The 18,073-nt window shown below is 42.1% G+C and overlaps 1 protein-coding gene across 1 annotated transcript in view; it reads left to right on the top strand.

Moving 5' to 3' along the window:
- Positions 1 to 18,073, top strand: part of msh3 (mutS homolog 3 (E. coli)) — a 254,211-nt gene that overhangs the window by 65,935 nt on the left and 170,203 nt on the right. Inside the window, exons 9-11 of the mRNA XM_080189206.1 lie at positions 5,658 to 5,770; positions 12,415 to 12,529; positions 16,485 to 16,569. Of these exons, the coding sequence (XP_080045332.1) occupies positions 5,658 to 5,770; positions 12,415 to 12,529; positions 16,485 to 16,569 (313 nt within the window). The remainder of the gene's footprint in view (positions 1 to 5,657; positions 5,771 to 12,414; positions 12,530 to 16,484; positions 16,570 to 18,073) is intronic.

Raw genomic sequence — 18,073 nt, 5'->3', positions numbered from 1 at the left:
TGTTCATAGAGAAGGAAACAAGAGAGTGCAGAATGTAGTGTTGCAGTCATGGTTAGAGCGTAGAGAAAGGTCAGGTTAATATGAGGTAGGTCCGTTCAAAAGTCTGATGGCAGCAGGGAAGAACCTGTTCTTGAGTCGGTTGGTATGTGACTTCCTGAAGGAAGAAGGTGGAAGAGAGAATGTCTGGGGTGAGTGGGGTACTTAATGATGCTGGCTGCTTTGCCGAGGCAGCGGGAAGTGTAGACAGAGTCGCTGGATGAAAGGCTGGTTTGCATGATGGTCTGGGCTACATTCACAACCTTTTGTAGTTTCTTGCGGTCCTGTTCACCGATCAACCCATGTGCACGTTGACCTATGTTGGTTCCCAGTCAGGTAATGCCTTGAGTTTAAAATTCTCATCTTTGTTTTCAATTCCCTCCATGGCCTCACACTGTCCCATCTCTGGAATCTCGTCCAGCCCTACAACCTTCTGGAGATATCTGCACTCATCTAATTCCAGTTTCTTGAGCATCCCCTCTTTTTATTGCTTCAACTTTGATGGCTGTGCCTTCAGTGCCTATGCTCCAAGTTCTGTAATTCTCTGCCTATCCCTCTCTGCCTCTCTACCTCTTTCCTCCTTTCAGGCACTCGTTAAAACCTAACAAATGATTGTACCTTGCTTTTTCGTCATCTGACCGTATATCTCCTCATGTGACTCAGTGTCACATTTTCTTTTGTAGTACGCCTGTGAAGTGCCTTGAGATGTTTTATTACATTAAGGCACTACTTTAAAGCTGCAGTTGATTTTGTTTTATTCTTTCACAGGATGTGGACATAATTGGCTAGAACTGCCCACCCCCCAACCTTAATAGCACTTGGGCATGTGGGATGAACGATTGCCTTCAACCGCTACAGCACATGTGGTGTCGATACACCCACACTGCTGTTAGGAAGGGAGTCCCAAGATTTTACAGGAAGGATGTGGAAGCTATAGAGAGGGTGCAGAGGAGATTTACAAGGATGTTGCCTGGATTGGGAGGCATGCCTTATGAAGATAGGTTGAGGGAGCTGGGACTCTTCTCCCTGGAGAGACGAAGGTTGAGAGGTGACCTGATAAAGGTTTATAAAATGTTGAGAGGAATAGATAGAGTGGATTCTCGGAGGCTATTTCCCAGGGCTGAAATGGTCGCTGCGAGAGGACGCAGGTTTAAGGTGCTGGGAAGCAAGTACAGAGGAGATGTTAGGGGTAAGTTTTTCACTCAGAGGGTGGTGAGTGAGTGGAATCGGCTGCCATCGGTGGTGGTAGAGGCGACCTCGCTGGGGTCTTTTAAAAAACTTCTGGATGAGTACATGGGAATTAATGGGATTGGGAGTTACAGATAGTTCTATGGCCTGGTAGGTATGGATATGATCGGCGCAACTTGTGGGCAGAAGGGCCTGTTTGTGCTGTAGTGTTCTATGTTCTATTTTTTTGGAACATAGAACATTAATTAGAACATTACAGCGCAGTACAGGCCCTTCGGCCCTCGATGTTGCGCCGACCAGTGGAACCAATCTAACGACCCTCTAACCTAAACTATTCCAATGTTATCCATATGCCTATCCACTGACCATTTGAACACCATTAAAGTTGGCGAGTCCACAACTGCTGCAGGCAGGGCGTTCAGGTTAATTAGAAAATTCTGACCCAGCCACATTAGAGGAATGATGATCTTATTTCCAAGTCAGGCTGGTGTGTGGCTTGGAAGGGAATTCCCAGGTGGTGGTGTTGAATACATCTGCTACCCTTCTCATTTTAAGTCGTAAATGTTGTGGGTTTGGAAGTTGCTGTTGAAAGAGCCTTGATGAGTTTCTGGAGTGCATCTTGTAGATGATATTCATAGCCGCCACTCATCATTGGTGGAGGGGGAGGATATTGAAAATGGTGTATGGGACACTAATCAAGCAGGCTGCTTTGTCCTGGATGACGTTGAGCTTCTTGTGTTGTTGGAACTGATGATATGCAGTTCTGGTCACCACTCTACAGGAAGGATGTGACTGCACTGGAAAGGGTGCAGAGGAGATTCACCAGGATGTTGCCCAGCCTGGACTCTTTCAGCTATGAAGAGAGGCTGCTTAGGCTGGGGTTATTTTCCTTAAAGCTGAGGGGGAAACCTGATTGAATTGTATAAAATTATGAAGGACATGAATAGGGTAGATAGGAAGATTTTTTTCCTCCTTGGTCAATAACCAGGTAGCATAGATTTAAGATCACAACAGAAGGTTTAGAGGGATTTGAGGAAAATCTTTTTTACCCAGATGGTGATGGGAATCTGGAACTCACTGTCTGAAAACGTGTAGAAATGGGAACCCTCACGTACTTGAAGCATTTAGATGAGCACGTGAAACACCATAACATACAAAGCAATGGACTAAGTGCTGTCAAATGGGATTAGAAGAGATAGTTGTTTGATAGCTGGTGCAGACACGATGGGCCCAAGGGCCTCTTTCCTTGTTGTTAAACTCTTGGACTGTTTGGCTTGTCCTCACAAATAACTCAGAATGCTTTCTAAAAATGTTTTTGAAGAATTGTTTCTAATTTCCAAAGTAAGGGTTTAAAGAATGTGTAAACTTCACCATCTCATGATTAACCCATTGGGTGGGTTAAAAGTTTTTACTTCAGCCATGCACAAAAGCCTAGGCTTGAATTTGCCTTGTTTGTTTAATCCAGACATGTGGCACTGTTGACCTGAATTTGCATAAGTTTAAATACATTATTCAGAATTGGGTGAGAGGCTGACCTCGCCGGAAATCCGGCTCCCATCCTGATTTCTCAGCTCTCACACGCTTCTACCGGCTCACTTCACCCATAGATGGCCGGGGTGATCCGGTAAAATTCAGTCCATTATTTATTTCCATAGCTTAGGGACTGAGTAAATATTTGCACAGTTGACAATGTGTTGGTGCATCAATGCTGCAAACTGGACCCACTGGGCAAATTCAGGAATGAACGTCACTTACACAAAACACTGTGCTTTGATTGTAATTCCAGCATTTGAGGTTGGGTTTTTGTTGGCTTATCGTTACTTTATTTTCTGTCAGCCCAAGAAGATCTTTTAGAAAATGCTTTGTGATGTGACTGACAATATGGTGTCCTACCAGCAGTATTTCACCAATGTCTTTGATGTTTACTCTTTAAAAAGGAATTGGAAAGGAGGCAGTTATTGCGTCCTGTTCCCACCAAAGCTCTTCACTCTGTTTTACTTTTGACAACCAATTGCAACGAGTGAATAGGACTGCATGAAGCATTAATTTTCAAATATGTTGTATGCTGTTGGCCAACTCAAGATATGACATGTACTTCATGTCTTTTGACCTTTTCCTGTTTCTCACCTCTAATTAGCCGGGAGCTGCCTTTGCTGAGAGTTTTGTATGTCATTCAAATACTTGGGATTAAAATGAAGCTGCAGCCCTGTGGTACAAATGTGCAGCAAAATGGTTTTTAACCTTTTTGTCTAACTAAAGGGCAGGTTAAGAATTGATTGACTAGTGTGGCTGTAATTTAAGTTTTCTACCTTCTTGTTATTTTCTTGCAAGGCAGAATTTTGATCGCCGCTCTAATGTGTGGTTGGAGTGAAGCCACGGGAACTGCTTTTCTGAATTATGTCAATGTGCTATTGCTCTTAAAAAGGTTTTCATTTTAACGAGAGCCATTATATAAAATAATCCTTCTGTGCGAATGATTCTCCACAGCTGCTGCATTGTTGTTGCTTATCTTTTTTTGAAAGCTTGTGTGTTTTCCTGGCAATGTCCACTTTCTAGTTCTTTCTGAGTGCTGCAGTTCTGGAGATTTAATTTCATTGGTGTTTATAGACAGTTAATTAGCCGGATTCTAACAGTGCCATAGCAACGTTTGAGGTTGATTTCTAATGAGAATGTGGGGTGTATTTAGCTGATTAAAAATCGTCTTTTAATATCTGAATAAATTCAGTTTCCGATGCTGAGCATCTGCCTCACAAATAGCCCTTAAATCATGAAATCTTTCAAAAGGTGGAAGAAAGCTTTCAAATATGATCCAAATGTGATAAGCACTTGGGATCTCAAATCTAAAACAAACTGCCTCTAACTCGTTCACTTCCAGTTTTATCAATGCCTTGACTGGACTAGGGAGATTGGGGAATTAACCTCGATGGAGATAAGGCACTCATTTTCATGAGGTACCATGACTCGGAGTTTACCTCCGTTTAAAATGTTACATTGTGCAGGCCTTGGGAATCTTGGAAACAAAAGAAATGTGAGGCCCATGGTGTGGAAGAGGTAAATGCCCTTCAGATGCTGCTTGTAGGCCAGGAATAGCAAGAGTGATTCTCCTATCTCACCAAGCTAGCCACTTTTCATCATCCTCTTCGCCTCCTTCCCTCTGATTCCTCTAAGGGTGCGTTTGGCGGGGTGTATAATTTGAATGGATGGGATTCTCCCTGGGAACCCACCCACCCACCCAAACCCAAACACTGTTACGTGCTTGGGTGACAAATCCACCCATTCACCTATTAAGGTCATTAACTAGCTGTTTTCCGTTGAGGTATTTTCCGTTTTCACATTGAGCTACATCAGTGTCCTATTTATGTTAGAGCTTTGCTTCAGGAGGCAGAGATGCCACCTTGTCAAGATAGTTTTGAGTTCTGTGCCAGTGAAGTTTCTTAGATTTCAGATTAAAAAAGGGTGAACCTGTGGCACTTTTCATAATCACTGAATGTCTTGATGTGCTTTACAAACAATGGAGTGCTTTTCCTTTTCAAAGTGTAGTCGCTGTATAAGGTAGGACACGTGGCAGTCAGTTTGTTAAACGCAAAATACTGCAGATGCTGGAATCTGAAACAAAAACCGAGAAATGCTGGAAAATCTCAACAGGTCTGACAGCATCTGTGGAGAGAGAATAGAGCCAACATTGAGTCTGGAAGATCCTTCCTCAGAGCATCTGTTTTTGCAGTCAATTTGTATTCAGCAATCAAGTGGGTATATAATGGTGACCAGATGATTCCACCTCCCCGATATTGATTTGAGGGATGAACATTGGCCAGGCTCCAGCGCTAACCTCTCTTTCAAACAGTTTAATGGGATCTTTTCCACCTACCTAAGCAGGCTGATGGTTTAACATCTCACCTGAAAGATGGCACCTCCGACAGAGCAACACTTCCTCAGTGCTGTGCTGGGGTGTCGTTCGGCCTCGATTTTTGTACTCAAGCCCTGGAGTGGGACCTGAACCCAGACCTTGTGACCTACTGGTGAGAGGGATACCGACTGAGCAACCATTGTCACTCAACAAACCACATCCGAATATGTTTGAAAAATCACTGCTCGTGCATCGTTTGTGCGTGCACACAAGTGGTGAATCATTCTTCATTGTAAAAGTGTGAATTCAGAATAGAGGTAGTTGCATTGCACTGTGGATATAAATGGGTTATCAGATGACACAAACATATTTCCATTCATAATATAGCCATGAGGCTCTTGTGGCTGAGACATGAAATTTTGAACCCTTCTAATTTCTTCACCGGAGAGTTACCAACCTGAAACAAACCTGGCCTGCCATCGGTATTCAAGTATTTCTACGCCTCAGTGCAGATTTGTTATTGTATAAAACCGTGTAATTGATTGAGAAAGATAGTGCTCATTGTTTAAAACTTCATCTCTTGCAGTTTACGTGACGATAGAATTCGTGTTGAGCGCATGGACAGTATCCATTTTGAGTATAGCAATGCTTTCCAGGTGACCTCTGAGTTTTATGCACATGGAAACTCTGATCTTTCAGGTACCGTACGTTACATTTTTTTTAAAAGAAAGACTGTCAACGAAATAGTGTTGAAAACAATTGTGTCAAGCGATAGCCGTTTAGTCTCCTGAATGTTAAAATGCCAACAGGTGGGACATCTCAACATGAAGACATGTGTTTGCGATCTAAGATTTTTCTCTGGCCTATTTGTCATTCAGAGGTGCTTAGCAACAGGGAGTGGGAGGCAGGCAGGTCACTTCCATAGACTACTGACAACAGCAATTTGCATTGCTATACATTTCCATGTGGCTTTAACATATTTAAACATCCCAAGATGCTTCAGAGGACCCATATTAAGAAACACTTGACAATGAGGCACCCGAATTGACATTGACCACGCTTTTGGTCACCTGTGTCAATGAGCTAGCTTTTAAGAAATTTCATGAGAGGAGCGAGAGGTGCAGACAGAGAGGATTAGGGAGGGAATTCCGCAGCTTTGGGCCCAGGCATTTGAAGGCTACCGGTGGCGCAGCAACAAAAATCAAGGCTGCGCAAGTAGTGATAAGTGGAGGTTCGTAGAGATGTGAAAGTTGTAGGACTGGAAAATATTTCTGAGACAGCAAGGGACCAAGATCATGGAAGAATTGGAAAACAAGGGTAAGAATTTTAAAATGAAGCATTTGCAGGATGGGGAGCCGTTGTAAGGTTAGCAAATTGATGGATGATGGGTGAACAGAACTTGATATGAGATTAACATATGGGCAGCAGAATTTGGAATGAGCTCGAATTTATAGAGAATGCAAGCATGAAGGTTGGCCTAAGGGAGCACTGAAATAATTGCTGGATCGGTTGCAGTTTTATAGCTACATCTACATGAAAACAATGTCATGCTTCAGGTATTTAGATTCCTGAATGTGCTAAAGCCAAATGGGATGAGATCACCTCCAAGAAATAGTCTGTCATAATGCAACCTGAGGAAAACTGAGCTATAAATGAATAAGTTTACAAACATTCCCCAGTAGTTCAGTTGGATCACACAAGTCCCCATGTTCAAAGTGTCAGTTGCTGGGCAGAGCAAGGTGTAGCTGATATGTCATTGTTCGGGATACAGTCAGTGTACTTTCTCCTTTGACCTGTGTATTAGAAAATTGGCGCTAACAATGTTTAATGATATTTACTTCAATTCTACAAACCATAAAAATGCATCATTATTGTCCCTATTGATTATTTGTATTTAGTTCTTTTTACAGTCTGTATTTTAATAAAGAACAGTGGAATAAATTGAATGATCCCAGTAAGAGTGCTAATGAGGTTGTTGTGTGTGTTGCCACTCTGAGCTGGATTCTGGGAGCCATGTTCATGACTAGAACTTAAGTAGGCCCTTGTACTGTTTCAGGTTTGTGCAGGGAGAAGACATATATTGAAGGTAATTTAATCCAAAGGGCTTCAGATCACATTTGAAAGGGTATAGTTCATTAAGCTGCAATTGTTGGTCGTGCCTTGAGATGGCTAGAAAGCTGGTTTGCAGGTAGGAAGCAAAGAGTTGGAAAGTAGTTGAGGCCAAAATGTTGTGTGACTTCAAGAAGGTATTAGATATAGCTCCTGAGGCTAAAGGGAAATAGGACAGTTGGTAGGACCAGAGTGTTGAATTGGGTGATCAGCCAGGATCATGTTGAATGGTAGAGCAGGCTTGAAGGACTGAATGGTCTACTCTTACTTCTATCCTTTATGTATGTTTCTATGTAAAGCATATTGGTCTGGATCTTAAACATGCTGCATAAAGGAGGAAAAAAGTGGGAAGGAAACAAAACTGCCCAATAATAGATGCTAACCTACTATTAATCTTCAGCCTCTTGAGCTCCCCACAGGATGTGCACTCTGGCCTGCATTTTGTGGAATCGTAGGGATTCTGCAGCATGTTCAAAAATGCCGGACAGAGCCTAGGTCCAGAGGTCTCATCCTCAAAACTGGCAAAAACCATTTTCACCAGCGGGATTTTCTCTGCTTTTTACGCAAATTCGGCACTTAGAATTTTTATAGGAGAGTTTCACCCAATACAGAAAATTACAGTCACATCATTCTGCTCTGAAGACTGGTAGGAAAGCAAGCAGAGTAATGTAGTGAGAAGGAAGAAAAAAATTCTGAAAATACACTTTAAAAGATCCTTAAAATTGTAATCTTCCCCAACTTTCACCTCACCCATCAGCTAGCATATTCACTCTCATGCTTGTTTTTTAGGAGCTTGAGTCTTGGCATCCTAAATGCCATTTTGCACCCACTGGCTCCAACCTCTATATGCCCTTCAATCCCCATTAAAATTCACCCTTTATATAAACTTTCCCACTCAGTCCACAAACACACTTCAGCTTTGTTCTCACTCAAGGCCTGTAATATCAAAGCCACCACTGGCTATTTTTATCCTTTGCTAACTACTCATAACCATCTGTGTTCCTCAATATTATACCCGGCAGAGAAAAAAAACTTCTTGATAGTACTCTTGCTAATTCATTTTCAATGGAATGCATTCTGTTGGTGACAGACTTCTGAAAAGGCACAAACTTTGGATGACCTTTAATATTAGCTTACATAGAAAATAGAAGCAGTCCTTCAAGCCAGTTGCACCATTCGTTATGATCATGGGTGATTACCAAACTCGATACCCTGATCCCACCATCCTCCATTTCTCTTGATCCCTTTATCCCCATGTGGTATATCTAATTCCTTCTTGAAGTTGCACAACATTTTGGCCTCAACTACTTTTCAGTGGTAATGAATTCTACAGATTCTCCACTCTCTGGGTGAAGAAATTTCTCCTGACGTCAGTTCTAGACGTTTACCCCTTATCTTCAATGACCCCTAATTCTGGAATCCCCCACGACCTGGAACATTCTTTCTGAATTTACCCTGCCTAATCCTGTTAGACTTTTAAACGTTTCTATGTAATTCCCCTCTCACTCTTCTAAATTCCAATGAGTATAATCCTAACTGACTTAGTCTCTCTTTGTATGTCAGTCCTACCATCCCAGGAATCAGCCTGGTAAACGTTTGCTGCAGTCTTGTTTTAGCAAAAACATACTTCCTTGGATAAGGACATCAAAACTGGACACAGTACTCCAGGTGTAATCACACAAGTCCTATCCAATTGCAGCAAACATCCCCATACCTATACTCAAATCCTCTTGCGATGAAGGCCAACACACCATTTGCCTTCTTTACTGCCTGCTGTACCTGCGCGTTTACTTTCAGTGACTGGTGCACGAGAACACCAAGGTCTTGCTGAGTGTCCATCTCCCTCGGTTTGCACCCATTCAAATAATTATCTGCCTTCCTATTTTTGCTACTGAAGTGGATAACCTCACAGTCTACGTTATATTACAACTGCCATGCATGTCCCCACTCACTCAGCCTGCCCAAATCACACTGAAACATCTCTGCATCCTCCTCGTAGCTCACCCTCCCACCCAACTTTATTTATGGATAATACATTTAGTTCCCTTGTCAAATAATTAATATACAATGTGAACAGCTGGGGTCCTAGCATAGTCCCCTGTGAATAATATACCGGAAATTCTGAAAAACACACATTTTACTGAGGAGCTGAAGGAAATTAGTATTAGTAGAGAAATGAAAAATCCCTGCCTGCCAATTGGAAAAAGACCCATCTGTTACCGTTCTTTGCCTCCTGTCTGCCAACCGGCTTTCTGTTCATCTCAAGACATTACCTACAATCCCTGCAGTTTAATTGTACGTAGTAATCTGCTACGTGAAACCTTTGTTGAGAGCCTTCTGAAAGTCTAAATAAACCACATCCACTGATTCTCCCTGGTCAACTTACTAGTCATGATGTGGGTATGCCGGCGTTGGACTGGCGTAAACACAGTAAAAAGTCTGACAACACCAGGTTTTAGTCCAACCTATTTATTTGATAATATACTCACAAGCTTTCGAGGGACACCCTCTTCGTCAGGTGAATGGAGAGTTCTGGCCTCAGACAGAGCATATAAAGCACAGACAGTTTAGAGATTACTGATTAGAATGCGAATCTTTACACCTAACCTGCTGTTCAAGACCTGAAGTGGCTGATAATGTGAGTGGAAGGAGCACTGATCACAGTTTAAAGAGATGTGTATTGTCTCCAGACAGTACAGTAAGTGAGGTTTTGCAAACCCAGGCAAGTCACGGGGGTTACAGATAGTGCGACATGAACCCAAGATCCCTGTTGAGACCGTCCTCATGTGTGCGGAACTTGGCTATCAGTCTCTGTTCAGCGACTCTGCGCTGTCGTGTGTCATGAAGGCCGCCTTGGAGAATGCTTAATGGGTAAGCATTCTCCAAGGCGGCCTTCATGACACACGACAGCGCAGAGTCGCTGAACAGAGACTGATAGCCAAGTTCCGCACACATGAGGACGGTCTCAACAGGGATCTTGGGTTCATGTCGCACTATCTGTAACCCCCGTGACTTGCCTGGGTTTGCAAAACCTCACTTACTGTACTGTCTGGAGACAATACACATCTCTTTAAACTGTGATCAGTGCTCCTTCCACTCACATTATCAGCCACTTCAGGTCTTGAACAGCAGGTTAGGTGTAAAGATTCGCATTCTAATCAGTAATCTCTAAACTGTCTGTGCTTTATATGCTCTGTCTGAGGCCAGAACTCTCCATTCACCTGACGAAGAGGGTGTCCCTCGAAAGCTTGTGAGTATATTATCAAATAAATAGGTTGGACTAAAACCTGGTGTTGTCAGACTTTTTACCCAACTTACTAGTTACATCCTCAAAGAATTCCAGTAGATTTGTCAAGCATGATTGCCCTTTTGTAAATCCATGCTGAGTTTATTTGATTATACTGCTGCTCTCCAAACGCCATGCTATGAAATCCTTGATAATGGACTCTGGCAACTTCCCCACTACCAACATTAGGCTCACTGGTCTAAAGTTCCCTGTTTTCTCTCTACCTTCCTTTTTGAATATGGGCTAACATTAGCTATCCTCCAGTCTGTAGAAACCAGTCCAGAATCCAAAGAATTTTGGAAAATGATCACTGGTGGATCTACTATTTATAGGGCCACTTTAAGAACTCGGGATGAAGATTATCAGGCCCTGGAGATTTAGCCGCCTTCAATCCTATTAATTTCCCCAAAACCATTTCTCTACTAATACTGATTTCCTTCAACTCCTCACTAAAGATTGTGTTTTTCAGAACTTTCGATACATTATTTATGTCTTGCTTTGTGAAGACAGTATGGATTTAGTTTCTCAGCCATTTCTTTGTTCCCCATTATTAATCCCTCCATTTCTGACTGTAAGGAACATTTATTTTTGTTAATCTTTTCTCTTTACAAATCTATTGTAACTTTTAGTCAGTTTTTATGTTCCCTGCTAGCTTACTTTCATACTCTATTTTCCTCTTCTTAATCAGTCCCTTGGTTTGCTTTTGCTGATGTAAGATCAATTACTGTCTGGGCTGGTTTGCTGTGATGATGGAGACTATTGTAAAGGGAATATGAATTTCAAATTAAATAAATCTGAACACTTTTTTTTACAAAAGCAAATTCATCTGTGGCTTGTCACATGAATGAAAGTCCAAGTAGAGTTTTGAATCAATTTCAGTGACAGAAAATGGTAGATTATGATAAATATTGCCCCTGAGAAGCACATTGGGATGTTTTTCCATGTTAGATACTACATATATGCAAACTGTTGATGTAAAAATTTTTAGAAGGTTACACACGAAGAATAACAAGCCAAGTTTGAATTGCTGAGGCATGGACAACGTGAATGCACTCAGTCTTTTCATCAGGGTTGGGGAGTTGAGAACTAGAGGGCAGAGGTTTATGCTAAGAGGGGAAAGAACTAATGGGAGGAGCAACTTTTTTATACAGAGGGTGGTACGTGTGTGGAATGAGCTGCCAAACGAAGTGGTTGAAGCAGGAACATAACATCTAAAAGGCATTGGACAGATGTACTTGGATAAGAAAGGTTTAGAGGGTATGGGCAAATGCAGGCAAATGTTGATTAGCTTAGATGAGCTGTTTGGTTGGCATGGACCGGTTTGGGCTGAAGGGCCTGTCTCTATGCTGTAGATTCTATCATTCTATGAATGGAGATGGAGAATATTATTTGATAGTGTTAGGAAATTTTCATCTTGGAAGTCTCAGTAGATTATGGAAGTGCACAAAGAGTTCAGTGGTCTGTGGGAGGAACAGGCTGAATGTTCTTTTCTCATTTCAATGCTTTTGTGTGTATTTAACTGTTCCTCAGAGAATCAGTTGCTGATTATGATCCAATTCTCTATCTTCTGTTGCTGGACTCACCCATTCTATCGAGGGAGCAACACTTTTTATTCTTTTTCTTTTAGATCTTTGCTACTTCATAAATACCCGACAATGGGTGTGGGGGGAACCATATCATTTGGTCTGTCAGTTTCATCTTTCCTCAAATAAAATGTTTAAAAATGAAGTGAAGTTGGGAGCTCACTGGGTATCTTTTAGTTTTGAGTCTAGTTTAATTTCTGAAGAAGGAACAATGAAGAGTCACAATTAATTACTGGGGGCTCTTGATCTGCTTAAGTAGCTTTGGAGAAGTTTGTGTTCATAGTGTTACTGCTTACTGGAGATGATCTTCCAGCTTTCTGTTTTTAAATGCACTTGTGCAGAAGAACCTACTTTTTGTTTTTTAGAATCTCAGCAGTTGTCCATCATCTTAAATATGGAGATACCGGTCATTTCATGTCTGGCAGCAGTCATCAAATACCTTTCCGAATTCAAATTGGAGAAGATCCTACATAATTTGAGGTGAGCCCAGGAAATGACAGAACTGTGTTTTAACTTCTCTTGAGCTTCACAACAATATTTGAGTATATTGCATTTGGATCACTTCTGAAGCTGCTTAGAACAGTTTGTTTATTTATTAGTCACAAATAGGCTTACATTAACACTGCAGCAAAGTTACTGTGAAAATCCCCTAGTTGCCGCACTCTGGCGCCTGTTTGGGCGCACAGAGAATTTAGCATGGCCAATGCACACTAACCAGCACGTCTTTCGGAATGTGGGAGGAAACCAGAGCACCCGGAGGAAACCCATGCAGACACAGGGAGAATGTGCAAACTCCACACAGACAGTGATCCAAGCTGGGAATAGAACCCGAGACCCTGGTGCTGTGAGGCAGCAGCGCTAACCACTGTGGCACTGTGCTGCAAGGATATAGAAGCAGAATTTGATCATTCGGCCCATCATGTTTGCCCCACCATTCAATCGTGGCTGATATGTTTCCCAGTCCCATTCTCCTGCCTTTTCCTTGTAACCTTTGACCCCCTTACCCATCAAGAACCTATCTATATCTTTGCCTTAAATGCACTCAATGACCTGGTCTCCACAGCCTTCTGTGGAAATGAATTCCACAGATACACCATCCTCTCTCCTCATAGCTTAGTAGTTAAGCGCACAGATTGGTATATTTACCCACCCATACCGATCACCAAAAGCTCCAGATTTGGTCCTGGGTGATGGAAGGGCAGCTGTGATTGGTGTCTGCACTGAGGTGGGGAGCAGGAAAAATCAGCCAGCGTGAGCACTCCTGTTTGCTATCCAGTAATTCATACAGGAAAGATTATATATTTGTTCCAGCTGAGGCTAAGATCAGATTCACCAGCAATGACTCTAGCTTAGATACGAAGGGCAGGATTTTCCGGCCATGCTCACCCCGAAACCAGAAAATTCCACCCCAGGCCAATGGACCTTTCTATGGTCCGCCCCTAGCCTGCTACGATTCCCCTGAATTAGCCCTGAAGACATTTTAAGTGGCACTGGAGGGAGGCTGCAGAGAGCTGGTGACGGCTATGGAACTCTGCATCTACACTAACCCTCTCTTTCCACATCTTCACCCTCAGGTGCTGCCTTAGTGTTTAATGATTTTAGTTTTTTTTACTTTAAAGCAGCTGATTTGGTAAAAATTGGTCAATGTATTTCATGAGGTGAGAAGTTTGCAGTTTTAGACTCTGTGTACGTGCAGAAATGATCATTAAAATAGGAGCAAGGATAGGCTATTAGGCCTAACGAGCTTCATCTACTTGTTCAATAACCCACGTCTCCTCACTCATTAGTGGCATCTGAACACAAACCACATTTCTTAACCAGCTGTATCTAATATTTGCTGTTAAAACAAGGCATTACAAACTGGGACTTCAATCAATGTGTGGCAGAATGCAACCTAATCCTGATGATCCAAAGTTGTTCTTTTGCATTAAATTATCAAATAATTTGAATTAAGCAATACAAATAACAGCACACATCATGAATTTCATCCGAAATGGTGGATTGCCAGGTAATTTGAATTGAGCAGTTTTGAATGTCGATCGCAGTTCTGCAGTTCCTTTCATGAAAATAATGAGGGTGTGAGAAAGCTCAAAACCAAGTAATAATTCTGTGATTTTAATTGCCATGTGACCTTTTACCATGTTAAAGATGCAATATAAATGTTATTAATTTAGAAACTTGATTTTTTTTTCCCTGAAAGAATACATCAGATATTTAAAACCCATGTAAATGAATGGGATTAACAGAGGTCTTGATAATTGAAATTATGCGGAATGATTCCAGGCTTCTAACGTATTTAATAAATAACAGAGTAGAGTCACTACAGCATAGAAGGTGGTCATTCGGCCCATCGAGCCTGTACTGACTCTTTGACGGGCATCTTACCCAGGCCCATCCCCCTGCCCTATCCCTGTAACCCTGCACATTTACCATGGCTAATCCACCTAATCTACACAATATGAGACATTAAGGGGAAATTTGGCATGACCAGTCCAACTAACCTGCACATCTTTGGACTGAATTTTCACCTAAAAAAGAAAATGTTGCTAATCTGTGACCTTACAGTCAATGCTCCAACTGGCACAGCTCTGGTTGGGGGGAGGGGGTGGGTAGGGGGAGTTGTGGTTGCTGGAGATCAACCACCTCAGCCATGAGCATCAATGCAGGAGTTCCTCAGTATGGTGTTCTAGGCCCAACCATTTTCAGCTGCTGCATCAATGACCTTCCCTCCAGTACAAGATGTTTGTTGCTGATTCCAGTGCATTCAATACTATTCACAATGCCTCAGATACTGAAGCAGGCTGTGTCCAAAATCAGCAAGACCTGGACAACATTCAGGCTTGGGTTTACAAGTGGCAAGTAACGTTTGCATCACATTTGCCCGAAGACGATCATCTTCAACAGAAGAGAATCCAACCATTTCCCCCTAACAATCAGACTCCTTACCATCACTGAATCCCTCACCTGTCAATACTCCTGGAGGATTATCATTGAAAGGAAACTCAATTGCACTAGTCATATAAACATGGCTACAGGGAATTCTGTGGCAAGTAACTCGCTACCTGATTTCCCCACAGCCTGACTAACATCTTCACCGTACAAATTAGGAGTAATCTCCAATTGCTTGGGTGAGTGCAGTTTCAACAGCACTTAAGAAGCCTGAGATCAGGCAAGAAAAATCAGTCCTCTTGATTTGCACCCTAACCACCACCTTAAACATTCACTGTCTTCACTAATGATGCACAGTAGCAGCAGTGTGTAACATCTACAAGATGCACAACAGCATTCAAACCCATGACCTCTACCACCTAGGAGGACAAGGGCAGTAGATGCATGGGAACACCATCACCTGGAAGCTCCCTTCCAAGCCACACACCATCCTGACTTGGAAATATATTGCCATTCCTTCACTGTCACTGGATCAAAATCCTGGAACTCCCTTCCTAACAGCACTCTGGGTGTCCCTACATCAGATAGACTGCAGCAGTTCAGAACGGTTGCTCACCTTCTCATTGGCATTTTGGAGTCAACAAATGTTGGTCTCACCAGTGATGCTCATACCCCATGAACTTGCACCCATGGAAGAGTTATGAATTTAAAAAAAATACTGCTGGCTGGGTACAGCTGTGCCTCGCTATCAAGCCTTCCGTGTGGTGGTGAGCAAAGCATAGCGTGGCTAATCCTACAGAACATGCTATAATAAAAGCCAATGCATCTGAAAGGTAAAATGTGCAAGATAGAACTGTAATGGCTATTTGGGCAAGTAGTGAGAAACCTAACGGCACCACTTGCTGGAGAGCTGCTGGTTTTTTTAACCGTGTGATTTTTAGCTGTTGAATTCCAGCAGCTGTCCAAGTGTATACTTTTGAAGTTTTTACTCTGCCCTGTTGCCCTTAAGCTAACCAGACTTTGATAAGTGGGGCAGGAGGACATGCGCCATACTGGGCAAACAAAAAGCTGGCCTTGGGTGAATTTCTTGGCATGGAGGATTCATAAACTAGAGCAGGGGTCTGTGTTTACGCCAGACCTTGACGTTAGGTGAATTGAAAACAAGTGTCCAAGGGAATAAAAACATCAAATCTGCAAAAGTTCAGCAGTTGGGCAGTGTCTGAAGAGGAAAGATGAGCTAATGCCTTGGATGGGAATCCATCAGTGATAATAGAACTCCCCTCCCTGAAATTCTTAGTTCATCTGTCATCTTCAAATGCTGACAACCTACTGCATCTTTCCAACACTTCCTGTTTTCGTTTTGGATTTTGTCACTTATGAGAAAAGTCAGGCACCATAAGGCCAAAGGATCGTATTTTCAAACAAATGAATGGCTTCACTGCAAGAATTCGACCAGATAACTGAGAAATGATGTGTGTGTTTGGATTCTTCTGGGTGTGTGTTCAGTACTTTATGCAGGCACTTCGTATTTTTTAACTCTCTCCAGCAAATTGAGCCAATTCTCTCAGGACTCCGCCAGCATGTCCATCAATGGAACAACTTTGAAGAACTTGGAAATTTTACAGAATCAGGTATGTGTAAAAAGTTAAATGAAGTGACAGATCACATCTGGTAACAGTTTTCCTGGAGCAGCAATGAACAGACTGCTGTTATTGGTTAACATGCCAATGAGCCAGTGAGTGGATGTTTGGTTGGTTTGTATTCTTACCTCAGCTTGACCTTTCCACCCAGCGGTGTTGTATTAAAACGTCAACCTGATTTTCCAATATCATAATCAACCAAACACAGCAGAAGCAGCAGCAGCGGTCAGTGAGGAGTACTTACTCGTCCATCCCAGTGTAAAATTGACACAAGTTTGGGGCAGGGTGGACCCAGTGGGAAGGCCACCCAAGATAAGCAACCCCCTTTAAAAAAGACTGCTGGCAAGAGAACATCAAATTCTGCCCAATAAATTGGATGAGGAGACTGATGACACAAAGCTGGATGGGAAAATAAGTTGCAAAGGTGATGCAAAAGGGTGGAGTTAGGTTAAGTGACTGGGCAAAAAGGCAGAGAATATTCAAGTTTATCCACTTTGAAAGGATGAATAGAAAAGTAGAGTATTTTTTAAAAGGTGAGGAACTGGTAAATGTTGATATTCAGAGGGACATGCTTGCACTTGTGAATCACAAAGTTAACATGCAAATACAGAGAGCAAATAATATGCCATCTTTATTGCAAGTGGATTTGAGGATAAGAGTAAAGCAGTGTTGGTGCATTTATGTAAGACCTTGGGGAAGCGGTGCCTAGAATGCTGTGTACGGTTTTGTTTTGGTTTACCAGTTTAAGTAAGGGCGTGCTTGTTCTGAACTGATTACTGGACTAACAGAATTGTCCAATGAGGACAGACTATAAGTAGACGAGGGCCATATTCTTGAGGGTGATTAGAGATGAGCAACAATTGCTGGCCTTTATAGTGAAGCTGACATCCCATGAAATAATAAAAAAAAATCCTGGAGTTTGGAGAAGAATGTCAGCCTGTTGAAATATATAAAATTATTAATGTGGCAAAGATTCTGAGAGTATATTTTTCCTGGCTGGCAAATCTAGAACAGGGGGTCACAGCCCTACAAAAAGGCGTTGGCCATTTCGGACAGCAATGTAGTGAAATTTCTCCACCCTATCAGCAGTCAATCTTTAGAATCCTCTACTCAATGTGGCTGTATAGTGATTGATAGGCTTTGGATAATAAGAGATGGAGGAATAAAAAGAAATTTGGTGATAGTGCAGGAAGGTGGAGTTGTAAAGTAAATGATCATCTGTGATCTCATTGAGTGGTGGAGCAGGCTGATAGGATCCATTCAGCCCTATTTCTTATGTCCTTTCTCTTGCAAAATGCATACTTTTGTCTCAACCCTTTTGTCATCCCAAATTTTCTCTTCACATTTCTTGCATTTATATAGTGCTTTCCACCACTACTGGACATCTCAAAAATGCACTGCAACCAATGCAGTACTTTAGAACGGTAGTCACTGTTATAATGTCAGAAATATTAGCATTAACATCTCACCAGGAATGATTCCACAGGCAGTGGGC

Source organism: Carcharhinus amblyrhynchos, chromosome 5 (genome assembly GCF_965287045.1).
Source record: "Carcharhinus amblyrhynchos chromosome 5, sCarAmb.v2.hapA, whole genome shotgun sequence".
NCBI lineage: Eukaryota > Metazoa > Chordata > Chondrichthyes > Carcharhiniformes > Carcharhinidae > Carcharhinus > Carcharhinus amblyrhynchos.
Note: the sequence above shows the minus strand (reverse complement) of the source record. Positions and strands in the feature narration are given on the sequence as shown.